Below are 23,754 nucleotides of genomic sequence, written 5' to 3'. Positions count from 1 at the left end.
CGTTAGTGCTCTTTGTCTTCACAGGACGTTTGGTGACGCTTGGTGACTGTTGGTGTACTGCATACTGTATTTGAACACTGTCATACTACGTAGAGTACTACTCGACATGACTGCTGACTACTACAACATCGAAAGCAAATGGAGTGAGGTTCCCAACGCTGGAGAAGTTAGCTGCACCCGTTTGCTTTCCATGTTGGCCATCAAATACACCACAGGTGTCAAACTCAAGGGCCAAGGGCCAAGGGCCAAGGGCCAAGGGCCAAGGGCCAAGGGCCAGATTCAGCCCGTCATATTGTTTTATGAAAGACTGGAAATAATGCACATCAAAAACACACTTTTTTATTATTATATGTTATTATTTTTACTATCAAATATATATATTATTATTTATGTAGATTATTTATTTTTAAATATATTTATTTGATAGTACTATAATAATTAAATATGTAAAAAAATCAAAGACACTTATTTTTTATTTTTTAAATTGTTTTTCGTATTTAAAAAACAACCTATATGTATAATTATACATCTATGAATTCCAGTACTATTATTTATGTACAATTGTATATATTTTGAAATCTATTGATATTATAGTATATTTATAGTAAAAAACACAATTACAAAATCTGACACTTTACATATTTTATTTTTTTTTCTACTTATTAACGACATTGAATAATTGATTGCCAATTGTCACGCTACGATTAATTGTGCAGGCATTTTTTACCATTTTTATTTGTTATCAACAAAAATATCAACAATAATGAGATGACAGTTGAATCCGTGTTTTCTTTTCTGTATTTATTGGTCTTACCAGTGTAAAAAGCTACAAACAATTGCGCCAACAGTTACTGTTTTTTGGGGTTTTTGACATTCTTGACCGCCACACAAGCGTAAAAAGAAGTGAAGCGCTATAAAGGCTGCAGTCTCACGTCACTTCCTGAGTATTCCTCCTCTTCTTGGCCGACCATTGACAAGTTCATTGTTGCTGCTCGCCGCTTGGCCATCTGCACTCGGACAAACTTGGAATGGTGTTGCGTGTGCGCGCCTGCGAGCTCTGCATCCCGCCGCCGTACAAAGCGGGCGTGAAATAACGCAACGCTAACGGACCGGGATGCGCACTCAGGCAGCAAATAATCCTCACACGCTTTGATGCAAAGCGCCGCTGACTAACACCACATCGGCACGCTTTCAGGAAAAAAACGCCGCCATAATCCCACTGAAAACAAAGCAGCCAATCATGTCGTCCCGGTCATTTCCTGTTGAAATCTCCACTTTCACCGCATCCGAGTGTGCGTCACATGACGAGGCCCCGCACCGTTTCCCGTAACATCACCCGGCATCCCGTCATCATCTGACATCCGTTATTGCTTTACGCCTATTTGTTTATTTCCGCTGGCAGGCGAACACAGGCGAGGTGACGCAGAGTCTGCTGGCGGAGCTCGGCTGTGTTGTGCACGCGGCCGCCCCACAACAGCTCCTCAATAAAAGCACAGCGTGCACGCACTGCATCTGTTGGGACAGGGAATCCCATTCACCTCTGGTCTGCCTTTGTCTGTGGCTATTATCAGTCATTATCAGCCATTATTAGCCATTATTAGCCATTATTAGCCATTGTTAGCCATTGTTAGCGCCCTTTATCCGTCTCTGTCTGTTTGCCTCCTAAATAACTTCTGAATGGATTTGGATGACATTTTCAGGAATTGTCAGAAATGGGATATGGAAGAACTGATTCCATTTTGGGGGTGATCCAAAATTTCCCCAAAATTCACCCTTTTCCCTACAACTAATTATTAGGGATGACCGATATTGTCCAATTCTCGATTTACGATTCCGATATCAACCCATATGGACACCGATATGTTTAACCTCACATATCTCCTGTCGTGGAAGGACTGGATTGGATATCAGTTTTAATCTTTTTTTTTTTTTTATCATCGGGACGATATTATCGGACATCCCTACGAATTACTATTACCTGCTACCACTGCCACATGTCTCATCCGATTCGAGCCATTCCAACATCAAATTGTTCAACACGTTCAGGCTAGCTGCATTTATACTGAAAAAAACATCTACATTTTCCCAATGAAAAAGGGTAGTTCTGCTCCGACCCGATACTTGTTGGTTGAACAGCTCAGAGGAACAGGTGAACGATTCAGTTTTACAGAATTTATTTCAGACCGATCTCCATTTGCAAGTACAGATACAAGATCTATCCCTATAAAGTGAAAATTCACACTTGGCCTGTAAAACTGCTATTACCCGCCACTCCTTCCACATTTCCCAACCGATTCACCTCATTCCAACATCAGCTCGTTCAACAAAGTCAGGACATTTGTGCTATCAGCCGCAGCACAAAATTCCCACATTTTCTCTTCCGGAACGCAAAATGGTACAGTATAGCTACTTCCACGTTTCCCCACCCATCACACCCTTCCAACTTCAAAGCATTCAACTAATTAAGGACATTCATGCCATTTTCCACACGCCAACAATTCCTACTTTTCTTGACATTCCCATTTTTCGGAATGCCTTTGAGCTAAAGATTTACATCCACTTCCACGTTTCTCAACCAATTCTGGCCGTTCCAAAGTCAAAATTCTCAACTCATTCGGGGTATTTAGCCTTCCCGGTACATTGCGTTATCATGCTAGGTGTTAGGATGCTAACCTTAGCAAGTTAGCATTGCTATGATGTTAACATTTGCATCATAGCATTTTTAGCCATTTTCATAAGTAGACACTTCTAGCACTAGCACTATCATACTAGGTGTTAGCATGCTAGCATTATCATGTTGGCATTGTTAGCATCCCAACATTAGCATTGTAGCGTTTTTAGCCATTTTCAAAGCTAGACACATATAAACACTTTGCACTATTATGCTACATGTTAGCATGCTAACATTCGCATGCTAGCAATGCTAACATTAACATAGTTGCCATTCAGCCAATTCATAGCTAGACACTTAAATAAAGACTTACTACTATTATGCTAGGTGTTAGCATGTTAGCACTGGTAGAATGCTAACATTAGCCATATAAATATGTAGATAAAATAAATGTAGGACTAATAGGACAAAATACTACACAATACAATACAATCTTGTCAGAATAATGCGGGTATCGCAGCGTAGAAGATCAAAAATTCTCATTTTGCATCTCAGTTTATGACTTTTCCTTGCATTTTAACACTTGCATTTTTTGGAGGAATTTTTTTAGCCTCATGAAAGCAAATTTTATCCCAATTTAGGAATCTTCTAAGAGAATTTGGCTTCCCTCGTAATAAGAACATTTGATGATGCTACATGTAGCTTTGGGATTAAGAACAACTTGCTTATTTTACCACTCATTATATTCTTAAAAGTCACAAGAAAAATATTCTAGTTAGAATTCAAGCCAAGCAAATTTCGCTTACCCCGTTGGCAGAATTTTTTGCTTGAAATAAGAAAAGCGGTCTGGTTTTAATATCATTTGGGCTTCTTTCACGTGTGGCTGTTTTTACAGCGCAGGTTGCATTGGTTTGTCTCCTTGCATGCAAGTTTGATTCCGGTCTGCCTCTCATTATTCCCGAACAACCGTCCACAAGAGGTTAAGTTCTTTTTACGCTGTGAAAAGCGGGCCTGCGCGGTTCGTCGTGTTTTGTGCCATCAAACTCATTTCACTCCCACTCGAGCATATTTTTGCCCTTCTACGTAAAACACGTGACCGTCTCTTCGCCTTTGGTCTCTCCGAGGACAGGACGCGGCATCGCGACGACGACGACGAAGTCTGAGGTGAAAGCGGTCCGGCTGTCCTGTCAGTAAAAAGCCTAAAAGGAGGAGGACGGGGGGAACAAAAAAAGGCCTCCTCATGTGTTTTTGCTTAACGTCGCCTGGTGCTTTGTTTACTCGGCCAGGAGGGAGAGGCACACTGAGGCCAGCTGCTCCGGAATATTTGGAACGCGCTCCCGCCGCACAGCTCGACACCACGCTGGGACGCCTTATCGGTGGACTCTCACTGGCCGCTTTATTGGGAAGGCTTCGACCTCCAAGCACCGGCAAAGGGGGCCGTTTGACTCAATGACACACCCTCCCAGAGGAATGACGGTGCCGTGATGAGCGAAGGCAGCGAGGAGTTGATGACTGATGCGTTGCTTTGATGAGTCCTTTAATGCGCGCAACTAATCAAAACAGATCAAATCCGGATCGTTTGACATTTTTTGACTCCCCGTTGCAAATTGTGGCGCTCAAAGGGATGCAAAGTGCGGATGTTGCAACCTGACCCTGGACCCCCCCCCCCAACCCCAGCCCCATCGAGGCACACGAGGGCGTGAAAAGGGCAGTCGGACCGTGACGGAGGATTCATTCATCATTGCGCTCCGATAGGAGAGTCAGATCCGATCTCAAATTTAATCCTCTGATCGGTGGCGTCCAGATGTTGCACGTCGACTGGACATCTGCGCGCGCGTGTGTGTGTGTGTGTGTGTGTGTGACATGTACAGGAAGTTGCAGACAGGATGGTTGGTTTGTTTCTGCAATATGTGGCGTTAGAAAGGGTCGTGTGTGTTTCCTCTGTTAAATGGTGCGTTACGCTGGTTTACATTGTGTAGCCACACGCCACCACAAGGGGGCGGTGCTTGAGCACTTTTCAAGTGAAGCCTGTCTGGGACGTCAGGAAGGATAATTGATGCCATGCGTTTTTTCTTGCTGTTGATTTGTTTTGCGCGGCATGACATGAGAGATACTTTCAAACTGGGGGTAATTATCGTTGCAACGCTGTTTTTTAAAATGTAGTTCTTGATTTACATGTGAATCATTTTGTGAAAAAAGAATTAAGCCAAGATTCTGCACCTCCAAGTCCAAGTCCATGGTCCTCGTTTGGAAACGGGTGGAGTGTCGGGGATGAGATCCTGCCCCAAGTGGAGGGTTTAAGTACCTCGAGGTCAAGTGAAGGATGGAAGACGAGATGGACAGGCGGATCGGTGCGGCGTCTGCGGTGATGCAGACTCTGCATCGGTCCGTTGTGGTGAAGAGGGGGCTGAGCTGAAAGGCAAAGCTCTCAATTTACCGGTGGATCCACGTTCCTACCCTCACCTGTGGTCATGAGCTTTGGGTAGTGACCGAAAGGACAAGATGGCGGGTACAAGCCATCTTGTCCAAATGAGTTTTCTCCGTCGGGTGGCTGGGCTCCCTTAGAGATCATTGTAGAACCACTGCTGCTCCACACTGGCATCGGGTCAGGATGCCTCCCTGAGAAAAAAAAATCCACACCTACAGTACGTGGCCCACTGGGGGAAGAGTGATTGCACCCCATAGTTGCCTCCCCTACAAAGAAAGTAATTGAGATCTATCAGTGTGTAAAAGCTTATAAAGCCATTTCTAAAGCTCTGGGACTCCAGCAAACCACAGCGAGAGACATTATCCACAAATGGCCAAAACATGGAGCAGTGGTGAACCTTCCCACTAGTGGCCGGCCAACCAAAATGACACCAAGAGCGCAGTGGCGACTCATCTGAGAGGTCACAAAAGACCCCACAACAACAGCCAAAGAACTGCAGGCCTCACTTGCCTCAGTTAAGGTCAGTGTTCATGACTCCACCATAAGAAAGACACTCGGCAAAAACGGAGTTTTATTGTCATATCCTCAGTAAAACAGGTGGTTCTGCAATGCAATGAAATTCTTATTCTGTTCATTCTCCCAAAAAGAAAGAAAACACAAGAAAAATAAGAACATAAGAAACGTAAATACCAATAAATTAAGCAACAACAACAGAAGAGACATTAATACAGATAAATAATACAAATAAATAAAGTGTTTTGAGTGTGTGTGTGTGTGTGTGTGTGTGTGTGTGTGTGTGTGTGTTGCGTGTGTTTGTGTTGCGTGCAGCATGTGTGTGTGCTTCGTTGAGAAGCCTGATGGCCAGTGGGTAAAAGCTGTTCGCCAGCCTTGTGGTCCTGGACTTGGACAATTTAGCCAGAAAACATCTTGATGATCCTCAACACCTTTGGTAAAATACTCTGTGGTCTGACGAGACAAAAGTTGAACTTTTTGGAAGCTGTGTGTCCCATTACATCGGGCGTGAAAGTAAAAAGAACATCATAGCAACAGTAAAATATGGTGGTGGTAGTGTGATGGTCTTCAGGACTGGAAGACTTGCTGTGATAAATGGAAGCATGAATTGTGCTGAAGGAGAATGTTGGTGACCTCAAGCTGAAAGCAACTTGGGTTGTGCAGCAGGACAATGATCCAAAACACACCAGCAAGTCCACCTCTGAATGGATGAAGACTTTGGAGCGGTCTAGTCCAAGTCCTGACCTGAATCCTATTGAGATGCTGTGGCATGACCTTAAAAAGGAAAAGCCTCCAATGTGGCTGAATGACAACAATTCTGCTAAATTCCTCCCCAGCGCTGGAAGAGACTCATTGCAAGTTATCACAAACGCTTGATTGCAGTTGTTGCTGCTAAGGGGGGCCAACCACTTATTAGCTTTAGGGGGACATCACTTTTCCACACAGGGACATGCAGCTTTGGATGTTTTTTCTTCCTTCATAATAAAACGTTACATTTAAGAAGTGCATAAAGTGTTGAGTTCTGTAGTCATTGACTAATATTTACATTTCTTTGATGATCTGAAACATTTCAGTGTGACAAACATGCAAACAAATAAGAAATCAGGAAGGGGGGGTGAACGCTTTCCCCACCACTGTAGATGTGTAGATATGATATGGGTTATGTTTATTTTATTTACATTGGACATTTCTTATAAATGAGCATAAGTATAAAACACGAATGTGAATGAGAAACAATGTGGGGAATTTTTTAAATGTTATGTTCAAATTGTTTCAAAACATATCAGAATGTATTCAATATTTGAAAAAATCCCCCATTTATTGTTATTGGGAATGCACCTTGTATATAAAATAGAAGTCTGAAACACAAATGTAAGAAATAAATGAGAAATGTGGGATTTTAAAAAAAAGTTTAAAAGTGTACTGATATGTATTCGATATTTATAAAAATTAAATTTTACCTGAATATAAAGCAAGCAGAAGTATGAAACACAAATGTAAGAAAAAAATCATTTGTGAAAATGTTTTCGTATTTCATTTTAATTTAATACCCTTTTATTCATTTTAAAAAGTATTTAATCTATTGCATTGATTTTTTTTATGTGATGGTTGATTTATTACCAGTTTGTTTTCCGTGGGACAGCCACGTTATTGTTTTCTCGTTAGTACCCCCACATTTTTCTATTTTAAAGACGAAACTTGACATTTTGCTGCATAAAAAAGTAAACATTTGGCAAAATACTTGCATTTAATCCACAGTGAACTTCCAACAGCAATAACAAAGTGGCAGGAATAATAAATAGCACAGTAACACAAACAGCGTTCCTCAAAATCAAAGACTCCTAGTGGCCAAACTGTGGCATTGCAACACATTGAAAGGCGCATTGCGTAACAAAGGTTACTTCTGTGAACATAAATGAACTCCTTGAAAGACTTCAGGGGCTCGTTTCAGCTAAATGTTCTTATATTGAAGATGGAAATAACGTATTTTTCTTGCGTTTACGTCAAAGATGAAGGCCCTGCCCCGATAAACTAAACATTTTTGCACGCTTTGCAGGCATCGAAAAAGTTCTGTGCCGCTTCCAAAAGGACTTTGAAGTTCTGAAGTAACATAAACAGGGTTCATATTCTCCAGGACTCTGTCCACATGAGAGCAGCCAGTAGACAAAGCGGAAGGAGCGGACTCACCGAGTGACGCGGCGAGCTTCCGGTGAGCAGCAGCCGGTAGCGGGCCAGGACGCGGCTGTAGCCCCGCTCCTCAGAGACACAGGTGTACCCCCCCTCCCGCCGGGTGCCCATGCTGTCAATCAGGAGGAGGCAGCCATGTTGGCTCCAGTCGCAGGGCGTCTGCTCGTCACGGTGACGCCAGGCGTAGAGGGCGTGGCGGGACGACGTCGGGCACTGCAGGAAGTACTTGGACTCAGGAGGAAGCGGCACCACCACCTCGCCCGCACGCGACGGTCCGATCACTGCGGACACAAGGTGATAATGACGGAATTGATCCCAAAACAAGGATGCTGTTGTAAATTTAAAGCTACTATAGAAGTGTACAAAAAGAAACAAAAACACAACTGTTATTGCAAGATGACAGGCGTTCTCTTAGCATTTAGCACTAGCATTCACTAGCCTGACCTCTATAGCTAATATTACCACGTCTGTCACTTCAAATGTATGCTAATGCTACGTTCCATTGGCATTTACAAATTAATGTATGGCTATTTTTTCAGCTTTTTGTTGAAAGTGTACTAAAACACTCAACAAAAACAATAAACCTTGCTTCCCACTGAACAAATGCATGCTAATGCTAAGGTCTTTTAGCATTTAAAACATGCGGTACTGCTATATTTTTCTTTGTAAAAAAAAAAAAAAACAAAAGAGCCCTGGAGTCAACAGCTATTCCTAACTGTGGCAAAACCCGCAAACACCATGTGCTGCAAACAAGGTGTGTTTCAAGGTCCAGTGATGACTGGCATCACATGTTTTTATATCAACATGCTGACAGTCATGCATTACACCCCACACGCACGCAGATAATGACAACACAATCACACACACACACGGTTTGCTTATCCTGCAGCTCATCACGACGCCTGGAAGTGTTGATAGTTTCAGCATAAACCAGCCAGGGGGCTTTGTATTTGGGTGTGACACTTTTGCATTTGCGAGTGTGGCCTTCACGTGTAAAGTGCCACGAGATCGCGGCTGTCGTGATCGAATTGAGTCGCCATGTGGCGAGCGACAACTGCATTTCTGTGGCGCTTGCGGGCTTTTCCCTTCCGTGGGGTACGGGTACCAACAATCTCCATGCGAGGGTCTTTTACGTGGTGACACGACAAGAAGACAAACCTTTACTGAGGTGAAGATGAGGCGAGGTTGTACAGATGGTGTAATTTCCTGAAGTCACATCCTGGATGGCGAGGGCGCCGCTGTGAAAGCAAACATTACAGCAACTTATGAAGGCACTGTGGAAATGCACACACACACACACACGCGCGCGCGCTGTGTGAGTCGGCCTGCACGAGTCAACACAAAAACACTTACTACTTGTAATCACAAAGCCACAGAAGTGACTCATTTTAAAAAATGCTGATCAAGTGTGTCATCATGTCAAACCCTTGCTCTACTCAAGTGTGTCATCCTCATTTGCATCATGTGACTTTTCAAAAGCTGCTTCCTCAAGCCTCTTGGGCAAGACAGCATTCCTAAAATCATTCGGGTACGGTGATGGAGAACATGACCTGAGCTAGTTTGGTGTGTTTTCCCCACTACAGATCAGACCAGAGAAATGTGATGATGGCCAGAGAACAGCTACAAGTCGCATTCCCATCACTATTAGGGGTCAGTAATGTTACATGGATGAGACATTACCTGCATTAAAAGGAAAACTGCACTTTTTGGGGGGACATTTTGCCCATCATCCACAATCTTAATGTAAGAAATGAACACACGTTTCTGGGCATTCTAAAGACACGAAAACAGATGAAAAGAGACAGCTCAGATTGCACGTATGGGACACACCTATGCCGCCGACAAAGCTCGCCATTAAAACACCCAACAAGCTTTTATGGTTTAATATAGACGCTGCACCCATGTAGTAACAGCTACTGTACACTCATGACAACACGCAATACTTACAGTATTTGGGAACACGTTACAATAACATACACAAAAGGACAGTAGTTCATGAGGAATGAACCTACATAACGCTAACCACTACTCATTACTTCCTCAGTAGCTAGTCTTAATTTATGTACCTTAGTCATTAGTTCCTCATTAATTCCTCAATAACTAGTCTTAATTTTTGGACCTTAGTCATTAGTTCCTCAGTAACTAGTCTTAATTTATGTACCTTAGTCATTAGTTCCTCAGTAACTAGTCTTAATTTATGTACCTTAGTCATTAGTTCCTCAGTAGCTAGTCTTAATTTATGTACCTTAGTCATTAGTTCCTCAATAACTAGTCTTAATTTATAGACCTTAGTCATTAGATCCTCAGTAACTAGTCTTAATGTATGTAGCTTAGTCATTAGTTCCTCATTAGTTACTCAGTAACTAGTCTTAATTTATGTACCTTAGTCATTAGTTCCTCAGTAGCTAGTCTTAATTGATGTACCTTAGTCATTAGTTCCTCATTAGTTCCTCAATAACTAGTCTTAATTTATGGACCTTAGTCATTAGTTCCTCAGTAGCTAGTCTTAATTGATGTACCTTAGTCATTAGTTCCTCATTAGTTCCTCAATAACTAGTCTTAATTTATGGACCTTAGTCATTAGTTCCTCAGTAGCTAGTCTTAATTGATGTACCTTAGTCATTAGTTCCTCATTAGTTCCTCAATAACTAGTCTTAATTTATGGACCTTAGTCATTAGATCCTCAGTAACTAGTCTTAGTGTATGTAGCTTAGTCATTAGTTCCTCATTAGTTACTCAGTAACTAGTCTTAATTTGTGTACCTCAGTCATTAGTTCCTCCTTAGTTCTTCATTAGTTCCTCAGTAACTACTGTATTTTTGTGTACCTTATTGTAAAGTGTGACCCAGTATTTTGCTGTATTGTGGTCCTTTTAAGCATTAGCGGAACTTCCTTCCTGGGCACATTGACTCACATGGCAGCACAGAAAGGAACGCCTACACCTAGTGTCAACTTTTCCAAACTCAAAAACAAACAAGGCAGCAGTGGCGGCGGCGCCAATACGTAGCGTTACCTTTCGCTAGTGGCCTGAGGCATTATGAGTAGGAAAGATTAGTCAGGATGAAGTGAGGAGGGCATTGAAGAGGATGAAGAGTGGAAAGGCCGTCGGTCCTGATGATATACCTGTAGAGGTTTGGAAGTGTCTAGGAGAGGTGGCAGTAGAGTTTCTGACTAGGTTGTTCAACAGGATCTTAGATCATGAAAAGATGGCTGAGGAATGGAGGAGAAGCGTGCTGGTGCCCATTTTGAAGAACAAGGGAGATGTGCAGAGCTGTGGCAACTCCAGAGGAATAAAGCTGATGAGCCATACAATGAAGTCATGGGAAAGAGTAGTTGAAGCTAGACTAAGGGCAGATGTGAGCATTTGTGAGCAGCAGTATGGTTTCATGCCAAAAAAAAGAGTACTACAGACGCAGTATTTGCTTTGAGGATGTTGATAGAGAAGTACAGAGAAGGCCAGACGGAGCTGCATTGTGTTTTTGTAGATGTGGAGAAAGCTTATGACAGGGTGCCCAGAGAGGAACTGTGCTATTGTATGAGGAAGTCTGGAGTGGCAGAGAAGTATGTTAGAGCGGTGCAGGACATGTATGAGGACTGGAAGACAGTGGTGAGGTGTGCTGTAGGTGGGACAGAGGAGTTCAAGGTGGAGGTGGGACTGCATCAGGGATCAGCTCTGAGCCCCTTCTTGTTCGCTATGGTGATGGACAGACTGACAGACGAGGTTAGACAGGAATCTCCATGGACTATGATGTTTGCAGATGACATTGTGATCTGCAGTGAGAGCAGGGAACAGGTGGAGGAGAAGCTAGAGAGGTGGAGGTTTGCCCTGGAAAGGAGAGGAATGAAGGTTAGCCGCAGTAAGACAGAGTACATGTGTGTGAATGAGAGGGACCCAAGTGGAAGAGTGAGCTTACAGGGAGAAGAGATCAAGAAGGTGGAGGATTTGAAGTACTTAGGGTCAACAGTCCAGAGCAATGGAGAGTGTGGAAAAGAGGTGAAGAAGCGTGTACAGGCAGGATGGTACGGGTGGAGAAAAGTGTCAGGTGTGATGTGTGATAGAAGAGTTTCAGCTAAAATGAAAGGAAAGGTGTACAAAACTGTGGTGGTGTTTGGTCTAGAGACAGTGTCCATGAGGAAAAGACAGGAGACAGAGCTGGAGGTAGCAGAGATGAAGATGCTGAGGTTCTCTCTGGGAGTGACCAGGAAGGATAGGATCAGGAATGAGTACATCATAGGACAGCACATGTTAGAGGTTTTGGAGATAAAGTCAGAGAGGCCAGACTGAGATGGTTTGGACATGTCCAGAGGAGAGATAGGGAATATATAGGTAGAAGGATGCTGAGTTTGGAACTGCCAGGCAGGAGGCCTAGAAGAAGACCAAAGAGGAGGTTTATGGATGTAGTGAAAGAGGACATGAAGGTAGTTGGTGTGAGAGAAGAGGATGCAGAAGACAGGGTTAGATGGAGGCAATTGATTGGCTGTGGTGACCCGTGAAGGGAAAAGCCCAAAGGAAAAGAAGAAGAAGTGTGGTGAAGCTAGTCGCTAGCTGGATAGTAGCTAGCTGGTGTGGTGTGGCAAGGTGTCGCTACACCAGTAATGTAGTTCTTCAGCGTAACAATGTTACAAATAATAATAATAATAAGAACGTTGCTGTGGCTCAGCAGATTCATGTTAGACTGGCTGTCCTGTCGATCAATCAAGTGACAAACGTCACGAACTTTAACACCATGCGACCCGACCCAAATTACGTACAAGATACTACAACAAAACGGAACTGTCCCAGTGACAACGGTGAGATAGTATGTTTTATCACTGCTTATGATGTCTACTATCGTAAAAGAGCGTCAGACTCCATGGGGACGCTGCACTTTGATGCCTTCTGTCGTCACGACAGACGGCCATGGCTTGCCGTGATGCGTATGCGTTAATTACGCTACAAAATGTAACGTAATTAATGAAATAAATGAGTTAGCGCCGTGAACGTACTATTTTTAAAACAGCCCTAAAGACAAGATAAGCTAACCAGCAGGTAACCTTTGTATTGATTTTATAGTAGTTTAGAGGAGGTTTAAAAATACAGGCAGAGTAGGTTCATCTCCTGGCTAACTTCCTTTTACACTTAAAAATGTGTTTTTCTTACAGTGACCACATTATTTCTGTTTTTATTTTTTTCCCAAAAGGGAAAAACTGTTCTGACATACGAAGAAGAAAAACAGATGAAGTCAGTTCTGGCTCTTGAAAAAGCACTAAAATGAGAACATGCTGGTTCATTCATCCAATACATGTGGAACCACATGACCACAGCATCTAACGTATGAGACGGCGCTCTAGTTCCGAGTTCCTGCTGCGATTGTTATCTCTCAGCATTCTGTGCCACCGCGGTGGCGATGGCGCCACAGCCGGGTGCAAGAGGACTCACGCTGCAGCAGGGAGGTCCTACCTGGTATCAGGGTTGCAAGAGGCTCCGTCCCAGCTGCAGTACGGGTCTCGGGCCAACACGCACTCCTCGCACGTTTCTCCGTAGCGGGCGCAGTCGGCCGCATCCACCTGGAGCAGCTGGCTGGTGGAGCTCAGGTAGAGCTTCTTCTGCAAAGAGAGTAGTGTAGTTGGGATGCAGCCAGCCAATGGCAGCGAGGGATGCTGAGGCCTTTTACTCACAGAGGAAGGATGGAGGACGATGCTGCCGATGTGGGCTCTGTGGTTGAAAGGTCTGTATTCAGCGATGATGAAGGCCCGACTCTGGGTCTGCACCACCTTGTGAACTCCTCCACTAGCTGGGTGCACACAGGAAGTTAGCAGGCCAGCGGGTGGGCGCGGGTGTAATGTCAGAAAATCACACCGCAGACATCTGGGCAACATGCTAAGGGTGCGTTCACTTCTCATGTTTGCTTTGGTTAAAAGGAACTCTGGTGCGTTTGGTCGACTGTGAATGTGACCCGAAATCCTGGTGTACACCAAAGAAGCAGGCCGAGCATTTTGGTTTGGAATATTTGTGTTGTAAATTCCCTCCTAAATTTCATGTTTAGTACAGGCACTGTTTAGGGCAGACTTCATTTGTGTTTTGCACCAGGCACCTTGCAGGGCGACTAAGGGGTCCTCAGTAGGACCACAGCCTAACAATCCAGGCATGTTAGAAAGCTTGTCCTTGTACTGTATAGGTCTGTCTGCGTTAGTGCCGAAGAAACCACACTCCTTGAGACATCAGACTCAGTACAGTTTAACCTGTTGGATGTAAATTGGACTGTAGATAAATAAAGTCCGTATAGTTCTGTTGTTGTGTCCGGACTCACTCTCTGACCTGAGTTCTGGTGTGGATGAGCTGCTCCAGCGAACCCACCTGACACTCATACAGTCCGCTCTCCCCCACAATTTGAGTTACGCAATAAGTCGCAAAAGCTTACGCTATGCCAGGGGTGTCCAAACCTTTTCCACCGGGGGCCACAGTGAAAAATGAAAGGATGCAAGGGCCACTTTGAGATTTTGTAAAGATATGCTAAGAAGTTAAACATATTTCCAGAAAAACCTGCATCTCAGCTTAGTGATGTAGGTGAAAAACATTATTATGATTATTGTTTTTAAAATCTGTCTTTGCACTTTTTTCCCATTTTTGCTGTTTTTTTTAAATTTTCCAAAATATTCCAACTTTCTTCAAAAGAACTTTTGTATACCGTATTTTCTTTTTGAAGCATTTCCAAATTTTCCAAAAAGGATAACTTTATTTAGTTTTGCTTCTCTTAATATTACAACTTTTTTTTCTTTACTATTGAAAGTGTCTGCTACTAAAACGACATTATTTAACATTTATTCTCGTAAAAAATTTTTCTAGTTAGAATACGTCTTTTTTCTCTTAAGATTCTTAAGATTTTCTCGTAAAATTGCGTTTTTCCAAATTTCTGTGTTTTTTTTTTTTATTTTCCAACTATTTCGACTTGCTTATTGTACATTTTCTTCCCGTAATTATGACTTTATTCCCATAATATTTTGACTTTATTCTCAGAACAGAATATTTTATATATATTTTATAACCTAAAATTTTCCAAAAATGACAACAACTTCTTTGTTTTATTCGTTTCTCATATCACAACCTGAAATAAAAAAAAACATCTTTTTTCTTTACCATCTCAACTCGATGCTACTAAAATGACATTTTCCCCTCATCAAACTATGACGTTATTCCCAAAACATTTTCTTGTTAGATTGCAACTTTTTTCTCTGAATATTTTGACTTTATTCTTGTAAAAATTCCTGCTGAGTTTTTTTTATTGTTGCTTTTGTATTTGTTTTTGGTTTTCTTGTGAAATTATAGTTTTAGAACGTGTCGCGCACCACAAATGGGCCCCCCGGGCATTTTGGACCCATCCATGTCATTTACGGCGCAGCCTTTGGTCCCATAACAAAAATACCCGTGTTGACATTCCCACAAACGCACCAAAGCCCCCACCGAGTATCTTTACTTTTCATTTTCGGTGTGTGTCACCCAGGTGTGAAGGTCATTTCCACACATTTCCTATGAGCCTTTTGTTCACAGAACAAAAGGGGGACACTAAAAGACTATTCTCCACAAATGAGGAAGTGCTGTGTGGGCGTTTGGGGGGGTTTCGCAAGAAACATGAAACCTTTGTGACGTGAGCGTGTGTCCGCCCACACAAAACGAAACAGATACCGCAGGTACTTGATGCTCTTGTTTGCCCTGTTACGACAACAACGGCGTATCAGCATGACGCTCAAGTTTTACACTCACACCGGTTTCATTAAATTCTAGCCTGTTGTCTGGTGTGTTGTACAACTGCGCTACATGTTGGCTCTCTACCTAATGTTGTTGATCCGCTGTATTTTGAAGATCGGATAATATCGGCCACGAGATCCGGCCGATCCTGTTACCGTATCACGTAACTCCGGGCCGCACTCCAGCACGGTGGGTGCGGCCATGCGCCTGAAAGCTGGTCGCCACTCCACTCCTGCCACCCACAAGAAGAATAAAACGCAACACCGCCCTGCAGACCAATGTCCAATTGTGGCGGAATCTCATCACAAACACTACTAAACATGTCGAAACGCCGGCGAAAAACCAAGGAAACTCCTCTGTTTTGGAGCGTGAATGGAAGCTAGCGGGTTAGCATAGTTTAGCAGAGCATGCTGATGCCATTTTGAGTGTGTGTGTGTGTGTGCGCGCAACTCAGGCTGGATGAGTATATTTTCACCGTTGTGTTTCACTGCTTTAATGTACGGGCCATTTTACAACGCCCACTGACGACGTGCAGGTTCTGAGTGGGGGAAAAAGACGAGAGGCACGTTTATTCTTGCACCCGGCTCACATTTGAATAATGAACATTTTATTCACCAACTCAAATAGCACACACGCTATGCTGGTAAAATAAGTGGAAAAGGTATAAAAACAAAAAAACAAAACAACAAAACAAGCACTCAGCTCTCTATTTGTCAACAACAAGTGAAAGGAGATGTGACCCCACGGGATGGGTTTCAGTCGTAGCTTACCGAGAGACAGAAAGAGAACTGGGCTTTCCTCCGAGTCTGCAACATCGGCGTGGATGTGCGTGTACACGTGATGACTGAGCAGAAGTGGACCAGACTTATTCACAGGCCACACCCACTGCTCCATCTCAGAGGTCATCTGGATCATCTTCAGGACGTCCAGAGGGAGCGCTGTGCTGTCTGAAACACACTGAGGAGGAGGGGGAGGGGGATTAGTGTTGGACAGTGAAGGGAAAGGCACTGTTGTGACAAATATGGCCTCACAACATTGCAAAATGTACAAGAACGTGCAAAGACAGAACACTTGGAGTTATGCAAGCATGCATTCGTGTCTTGACAAAACTGCACCGAGACGGGGTTTTTAACCTGACGTAACCGTGCAGCATAAGCTGAATTTGTACTGTATGTGTTTTTATAGATAGCACAACGTGAACTACTCTACATACTGTATATCTGCACCACAACCCTCCACCAAGGTTTATGGGAAGATGGCTTTTTTTATAATTTACTGTAAATTAACAAGATGTAAATACATTAATTTATTACTTTATTTATTTTAATTATGTTCTTATTTTAATTTTTTTAATTTAATTGATTTTCCCCAAATTAGTTGTCAGATGTGGTCTGGGCCAAGGAGGGGGTGATTACATTTTGTGGCAAGTTATTGTGTTTTATTTCTATTAAAATTGAAAAAAAAAAAAGTTTGCTGAACTCTGTAAGTTTTAAAATAACTTATTTGTAAAATGAATAATAAAATCTAACAAAAATAAACTACAGAAGCACTCTAGTTTAAGTGCCATAGTTCCCCCCTAGACCCCTCCTGGATCGAGACGGTGATCGGGATCACCCCAAAATTTCATCCATTCTTCCATATCCCGTTTCCGACAATTCCTGAAAATTGCATCCTCATCCATTCAGAACTTTAAGTTATTTTCAACACCAACAAACAGATAAACACATAACCTCTGCGCTTGCGCTTGGCCACAGGGCGCAGGGATGCGGCGGGAGACATACAATACATAACGCTTTTGAACGCACCTTGTTTGGAGAAGCCAAACTCTTTACTTAAATGTCCCCAGCAACAAAGCGGAACTACGTCCTTCATCACAGAAATCCGACCAGAACTGGACTTGGGAGACGAAGTGGGGGGAGGGGTAAGTGGTAAGTGGCTGTTAATGTACTACACTGCTGATGGGGATGTGACATAACTTCATGTAAAAAAAATCCCAGCTATCCCTTTAAATGTTGTTCCCTTGCCGTACCAAAATGTGACATTAAAACGAAGGTACGCACTGACCATCATGATAGCATACTATGATGTAGCGGTACACTACACCCTACAGGCTTCATTGTACTGCAGAATAGTCACTACAATGACCCTTCTGATGGTGTCTTGCTCCTGTTATACTGTAGCTCTAAGACAGGGTCCGAGCACGTGACTTGCAGTTATCTGCCAAAACGCTAGGAACAGTTGACGTCCATCCATCCATCCATTTTCTATGCCGCTTCTCCTCATTAGGGTCGCGGGGCATGCAGGACACGATCCCAGCTGACTTCGGGCGATGGCAGGGCACATACTGTATAGACAAACAACCATTCACACACACATTCATTCTATGGACAATTTAGAGTCGCCAATTAACCTAACATGCATGTTTTTGGAATGTACGCACGCAAACTCCACACGCAAACATGCAAACTCCACACAGAAATGCCCAAGGGAGAATCGAACCCTGGTCTTCCCGATCTCCAGACTGTGACTGTGTGGCCAACCTGCTAACCACTAGACCACCGCGAGGCCGGCAGTTGACATATTTGGGGGAAGAAAAAAAAAAAGCCAAGTGCTAGTAATAGGCTTTTTCCACCTACTGTATATCACAAAGCTGAGATGCAGTTTTTCTCGAAATATATAGAACTTCTTACCATATCTACATCAAATTGGCAAAGTTGCATCCTTGCATTTTTCACTAAGTAGCCCTGGCTGGAAAACGTTTGGACACCCCTGCTGTAGCATCATGAAGCCTTCAGTCACTAGTGAGCGGTGTAAATCCATACATTGCACCACACATTGGGAAAGTGTCATATGAGAAATATGCACGAGTTAACGCACCCCCCTTGGCCGCCGCGTCTGTCGGTCCGCGCCTTTAAACGCCGAGCTGGTGAAGACTCTGCGGATGTCTTGCAAGGCGTAGACGCACACGCCGCTCATGTTCCTGCAGACACAAGGGGTCGTCAACAAGGTCAGCATGTTTGCATGTGGCAGCAGACTGTCTATATTTAGAAAGAAGAACCACCACCGAAAGGGGAAGGAAACAAGAAGGTAAAGAGGTGGTACACGCATGAAACTGTGTGAAGGTTAGGGTGCGCTGATACGAGGCAGCGCCATGCACGGATCACATCGTTAACGTCAGAGCGTCTCCTGCTCGTAATTAATGATAACCACCGCTTTGCATGTTAAATGTCTGTCTCACGCTCAGGCCGACACGCAATGCTTGCCATTGCTCCTCCCGTTCCTCCCGCCTTATTAATAATAATCACCGCCTTGCATTATCGAAATAAATACGACAAGGGTGTCCAAAGTGCGGCCCCGGGGCCATTTGGAGCCTACATCTTTTTTTTTTTTTTTTTACAGAAAAAAAGGTGAAATGTTGACACCAAAACTAACAATATGATTTGTCCACCTAGATAACTTCTTAGCCTTTTCGGCCCCCGAATTCTTTGGTTTTTCAGTACGTGGCCCTTGGAGGAAACAGGACACCCCTGTTGTAAGGAATAAAGACAACCTGTCTTCTTCAGATCGTTTTCTAGGGGAAAAAAGTCTTGTGGTGTCTTCTAAAAATGAATAGCGTTGTATAATGAAGTGATGGCATGCATTTGAACTTCCCTTGGATCAATAACATCTACAGTAGCTGAGGAGCAGTGTGAGTGCCCCCTGTGTTTGCTAACCATTCCTCCACGATGCAGCCTTTGACTGATTATATGAAATAACTGAATGATGTTGAATTCGCACCATTCATTCCTAAAGAGGGCGTAAACGCGGGTGTCCTGCCAGCGGTCCGCGTGCACGGTAGCCACGTCCACAAGCTCGAAGAAGCTCTGTCTGCTGTCCTGGTCGCCACAGTAGAGCCTGGCGCTTAGCTGAGAGGTCCACGTGAACTGCAGGTTGTTCTTGGGCCCGCCCATGTCCGCCTGGAAGCGACATTAGATTGTTTAGAAGCGCCCTTCTTGGTCTTGTGAGCTAAATCCAACACTTACCACGCAGACCCGTGTGACGTACGGGGTCCACGCGCTGCTGGACAAGCTTGTGTCTTTGTTTCTCTCCCTGTAGAAGGCGTACACTTGGTCCTGCGAAGGGTCGTCTCGCCATCTGCTGAGCAACAAACCCAAGTAGTGCTGCTCTGAAATGTAAAAATACACCCAAGCTCATTTCGAAACACAAACATCACCTGCTTCCAAAGCAGGTTCTGATAACACGCTGCTTCATCTACATGATATTTGTGTGATGATTGCCTCTGGTGGTCACCACACCTAACACTCCTGTTTTTAAGGACCAACTGCCAAAGCGCTAGTCAAAGATCCTCTTAATGACATGAGTGCTCTGCTGTTTCCGAGGGCTTACCACAAAAAAACATCAAAGATCCTCAATATGACAGGCATGCTGCTGTTCTGAAGAACCTACAGGTACTGCAAACAGGGCAAGTCAAAGATCCTGTATATGACAACAGCCCTCCTGTTTTTAAGGATCTACTCCAAGAATGCACGTCAGAGATTCTCTACAAGACAGGAGTGCTTTTCTGCTTTGAATTGAAGAACCTACTGCAAAAACGCGTGTCAAAGATCCTCCCTATATGTGCTATGCAGTTTTTATTGCGAAAACCGTAAGTCAAAGGTCCTCTATACTACAGGAGTGTTCTGCTGTTTTGAAGAACCTACTGCAAAAAATGCTAGTCAAAGATCCTCTCTGTGGGACAGGAGTGCTATGCAGTTCTGAAGGACTTGCTGCAAAAAAACAAACAAAAAAACAAAAACAAAAAAACTCGAGACAAAGATCCTCTATATGGCAAGAGCTCTGCTATTTCTAAGGATCTACTCCAAAAATGCAAGTCAAAGATCCTCTATATTACAGAAGTGCTCTTCTGTTTTGACGAACCTACTGCAAAAAAATACTAGTCAAAGATCCTCTATATGACAAGAGCTCTGCTATTTCTAAGGATCTACTCCAAAAATGCAAGTCAAAGATCCTCTATGACAGGAGCTACCGCAAAAGCCAACACTGTGTATTCATTTATCGTAAGTTTACGCTCCAAAGCCTTGAACTTTTTGAGATGTTCCTAATGAAGTGTCTTTATCTTTGCACCTTTATCGTGGTTTGCGGGTCCGACTCGGTTTTTGCCAAACTTGTGGATGCCGACGTACTCCTGGGAGCCCGAGTACGTGACATACAGCGAGGAGGAACCTTTCGCCGATTCTGGGATGGGAAGGAAAGAATAATAATAATAAAGTTTAGCTTTATCACAATGTTTTGGTTTGCAGCAGTGAACAATTGGTTGGACCTCCTACTTGAAAAATGTTGGGGGTTTTTTAAGAGCAGAAAGACTTTGTTGTCACTTCAATGACTGAAACATTGTTTCCTCCTAGTGGGAGGAAACAATGTATCGTAGTGGGAGGGGGGCAGGTTGAAAAGTGTCAGAAGAAAAGTGAAATGCTTTTTCATGCAAGAAGTGGAAAATAGAGATGACTAGAAAGATGAAAGAGCAGGCCCTGACCTCAGACAGTACAATATCATTGTGAAAGTTAAGTCTTGGTCTGAGATACCACAACTAGAAACAAATGGCATTAGACGACCACAATGTAGCAGAGGAGGCATCTCCCAGTTGCTTGCGATACCGAACACACGGGGTGTAACGGTACCCCCATAATCTCGGGTCAGTTCAATTTAGGTACTGTTAGGAATGGAATGTTTTTCCACTCTGTTTTAGTACTACTTGCTCTCAACAGAGGAATGACAAACGATCACAAGGCCTTTCACTTGGAACAAACACGCGCTGTTGTTTTTAATGATCTTGCGCGCGCGCACACACACACACACACACAAACAGTTTCATAACGGTTCACCTTCCTGTCTCCTGGCTGAGATGGCCAGCCACCTACTGTAGCCAAGAATCAAATTACAAATACAAGCACCATTACACCACCTAGAGTCTACAGTATGTGCCTGACAACAATCAGCTTCCAAAATAACTTCAGTTGCGCGAGAGCAAACTTACCAACCAGGGCAGAATGTTCGCCACCCTTCACGACGAAGCTCCTGATGCTCCCCCGTATGCTCTCCAGGTCGTCAGCAGGTCTGCAAGAGGGCGCATCCTCGGACAGGTTCTAACAACAAACATCAGTGCATTTACAACCGGCGTCCACCGCGGCTCTGCTCATCTACAACGGGGCTCATTGTCTCACCGTGTCGCAGCAAATCGTCTCTCGACGGTCGGCCCCGCACAGAAGCACGTGGCCGGCATCCTCCCTCTCCAGGGCCACGACCACGTCAAAGTCGCAATCCTAAAAAAAAGGACACGACGACATCAGGAAGAGGCGACCAGTTAGGAACCAACCGAGGAGCGGCGTGCGTTTGTTTGCGTCTCACGCTTTGCGATGCTCCAACGTCGCCGCAGTCGGCCCACGTCAACTTCCTTTCTGCTGTCTGCAACGGACAGATGACCAAATTTGTAACTTAAGGCTGCGTTCGCACTCCTGGATCAGCACTCTGATGTGTACCAAAACTTGAAAAAAAATAAAAGATACTTGGTGCACGCTTTTGTGTACCAAGTATGTTTTTGTGGACCAAAGTAAAGAGCAAATGCACAAAGTAAGCTTTTGTGACATACGGTCACGGAAAAAATGATTAGAGCACCCTTGTTTCTTCAGGTTCTTGCTCATTTTAATGCCCGATACAACTAAGGGTACCTTCGTTTGGACAAATTTAACAACGACAACAAAAATAGCTCATAAGAGTTAAATTTTATGGTTATAGCTCTTCATGTCAGAACGCAAGTGATTTTGGTTATTATCTGTGGTTATTCATGAATAAACTAGCAAACCATCAGACAACGTGTTTACCTTGGAAGGATTTCGGAAGTTGACTGAAAGCAGATGTCTTTTCCCAACAGCGGTGAGCTTGTCAGGATCTCTTTCCAGAAGAATCCGCACAAGCAGATGGAAGACACTAGGCAAGCTGACACTTTGAACCAAAGTCTCTGTGAGAGTTAACAATAGCGTGATTTGGATCATGAGATTTCACTCAAGGAGCTTAAAATCACATGACTGCAATGTTTTGTTCTACTACTGGCGTGCATCTTCATTCAATCACAGAAAGTACACTCAAGCTTAGAATGTGGAATCTGGACAAACTTTTCTGGAAAAAATACACCTCACGAGACTTCGGCATACCTGGTGAGCATCATCGGAGTTCAATATCGGGGCGAGTCAAATAAATTGTTACAAAAGGCAAGACTTCACTATATTCCCTTCACGATTATTTTTATTATGTATGTAATGCAAGGCTACCTTCAAATTTTATTCAAACCAAACACTGAATAAAGTCATAAACAAAAGACATTAATTAAATACAAGCAACATGTGTACGCTACTCGAAGATCGTCTATTAAACAGGAGCTCTACTGTCTGTTATTTATCACAGTGTAGCTCCCTGTGTAGCTCCCTGTTTTGTCCCATATTTTCCCGATTTAATTAGATTTTTATTACAAATACTATACTACACTACTTTTACAATAACACGGATACATAATATTAATGTCTAACACTGCGTCCGTATTAGTATTAGAAAGTTACACGGCTGTGTGATGTGCCCAGTCGGATGAGTATTAATGTAACAGTACATTTTTGTGTGCAGCTGCTAAAAGAGTTCGACGACTTTTGCCAGTTTTGTTTCATTTCATTTTAAACGTCTCCTACCTTCGTGACTAAAAGTCATCCTCGGTGGAAGCGCCGAGCCCAGTAGAGTCACGCTGGAGAGGAGCCATAAAAGCAAGAAATTGAAATAAAAATCCTTCAGTAAAAAGATGGCCATGGCGCGTGGCGGCTTTAACAAGGGCTGCGCTCGAATAGCGGTTTAAGTTGTCCTCGTTGGCATATAGCTAATTGCTGACGTCAAGCGGAGTCGAGGGGAAGTGAATGTGGCAGGACTTGAAGTCATAAATGGAACGCACCTGCCGTCACAAGTTTGCAGGTGTTGCGCTTACACTTCTTCTTACAAATAAGAAAGAACTATCGGAATTTTTATTATTTTTTATTATTATTACGTAATACGCCCTATTTGTAAGTTATATTTTTTTAAGTTCCGTTTATTTAGTTCCCAAAGCTGGGTAGCTTTATTGTTTAAAAATGTTTATATTTACCCAACCGTCTCAGGGTTTTTGTTTGTCTGTAAATAGTTTGCTCAGACATGTTGCCTCTGCAAAAGCAGTCAAATTGAATAATTACCTTGCTCCTTTTATAAATCTTCGTCTTCC

At 43.3% G+C, this 23,754-nt stretch overlaps 1 protein-coding gene across 1 annotated transcript; it reads right to left on the bottom strand.

The window, feature by feature from the left end:
- Nucleotides 1–4,327: 4,327 nt before the first annotated feature.
- On the bottom strand, nt 4,328–23,422 carry LOC129178853 (semaphorin-7A). Its single transcript, XM_054771474.1, has 14 exons — nt 23,198–23,422; nt 22,343–22,479; nt 21,870–21,926; nt 21,686–21,784; nt 21,499–21,607; nt 20,589–20,699; nt 19,487–19,629; nt 19,242–19,420; nt 18,342–18,444; nt 16,235–16,421; nt 13,397–13,512; nt 13,179–13,324; nt 8,898–8,977; nt 4,328–8,020 (listed from the first exon to the last, which is right to left on the bottom strand). Exons 1-14 carry the CDS (start codon nt 23,310–23,312, stop codon nt 7,674–7,676), a joined length of 1,929 nt encoding a protein of 642 aa, XP_054627449.1. The 5' UTR covers nt 23,313–23,422; the 3' UTR covers nt 4,328–7,673.
- Nucleotides 23,423–23,754: the final 332 nt, after the last annotated feature.

Source organism: Dunckerocampus dactyliophorus, chromosome 3, assembly GCF_027744805.1.
Source record: "Dunckerocampus dactyliophorus isolate RoL2022-P2 chromosome 3, RoL_Ddac_1.1, whole genome shotgun sequence".
Classification (NCBI taxonomy): domain Eukaryota; kingdom Metazoa; phylum Chordata; class Actinopteri; order Syngnathiformes; family Syngnathidae; genus Dunckerocampus; species Dunckerocampus dactyliophorus.
The sequence above is the reverse complement of the archived record's forward strand: the minus strand, read 5'-3'. Positions and strand labels throughout refer to the sequence as shown.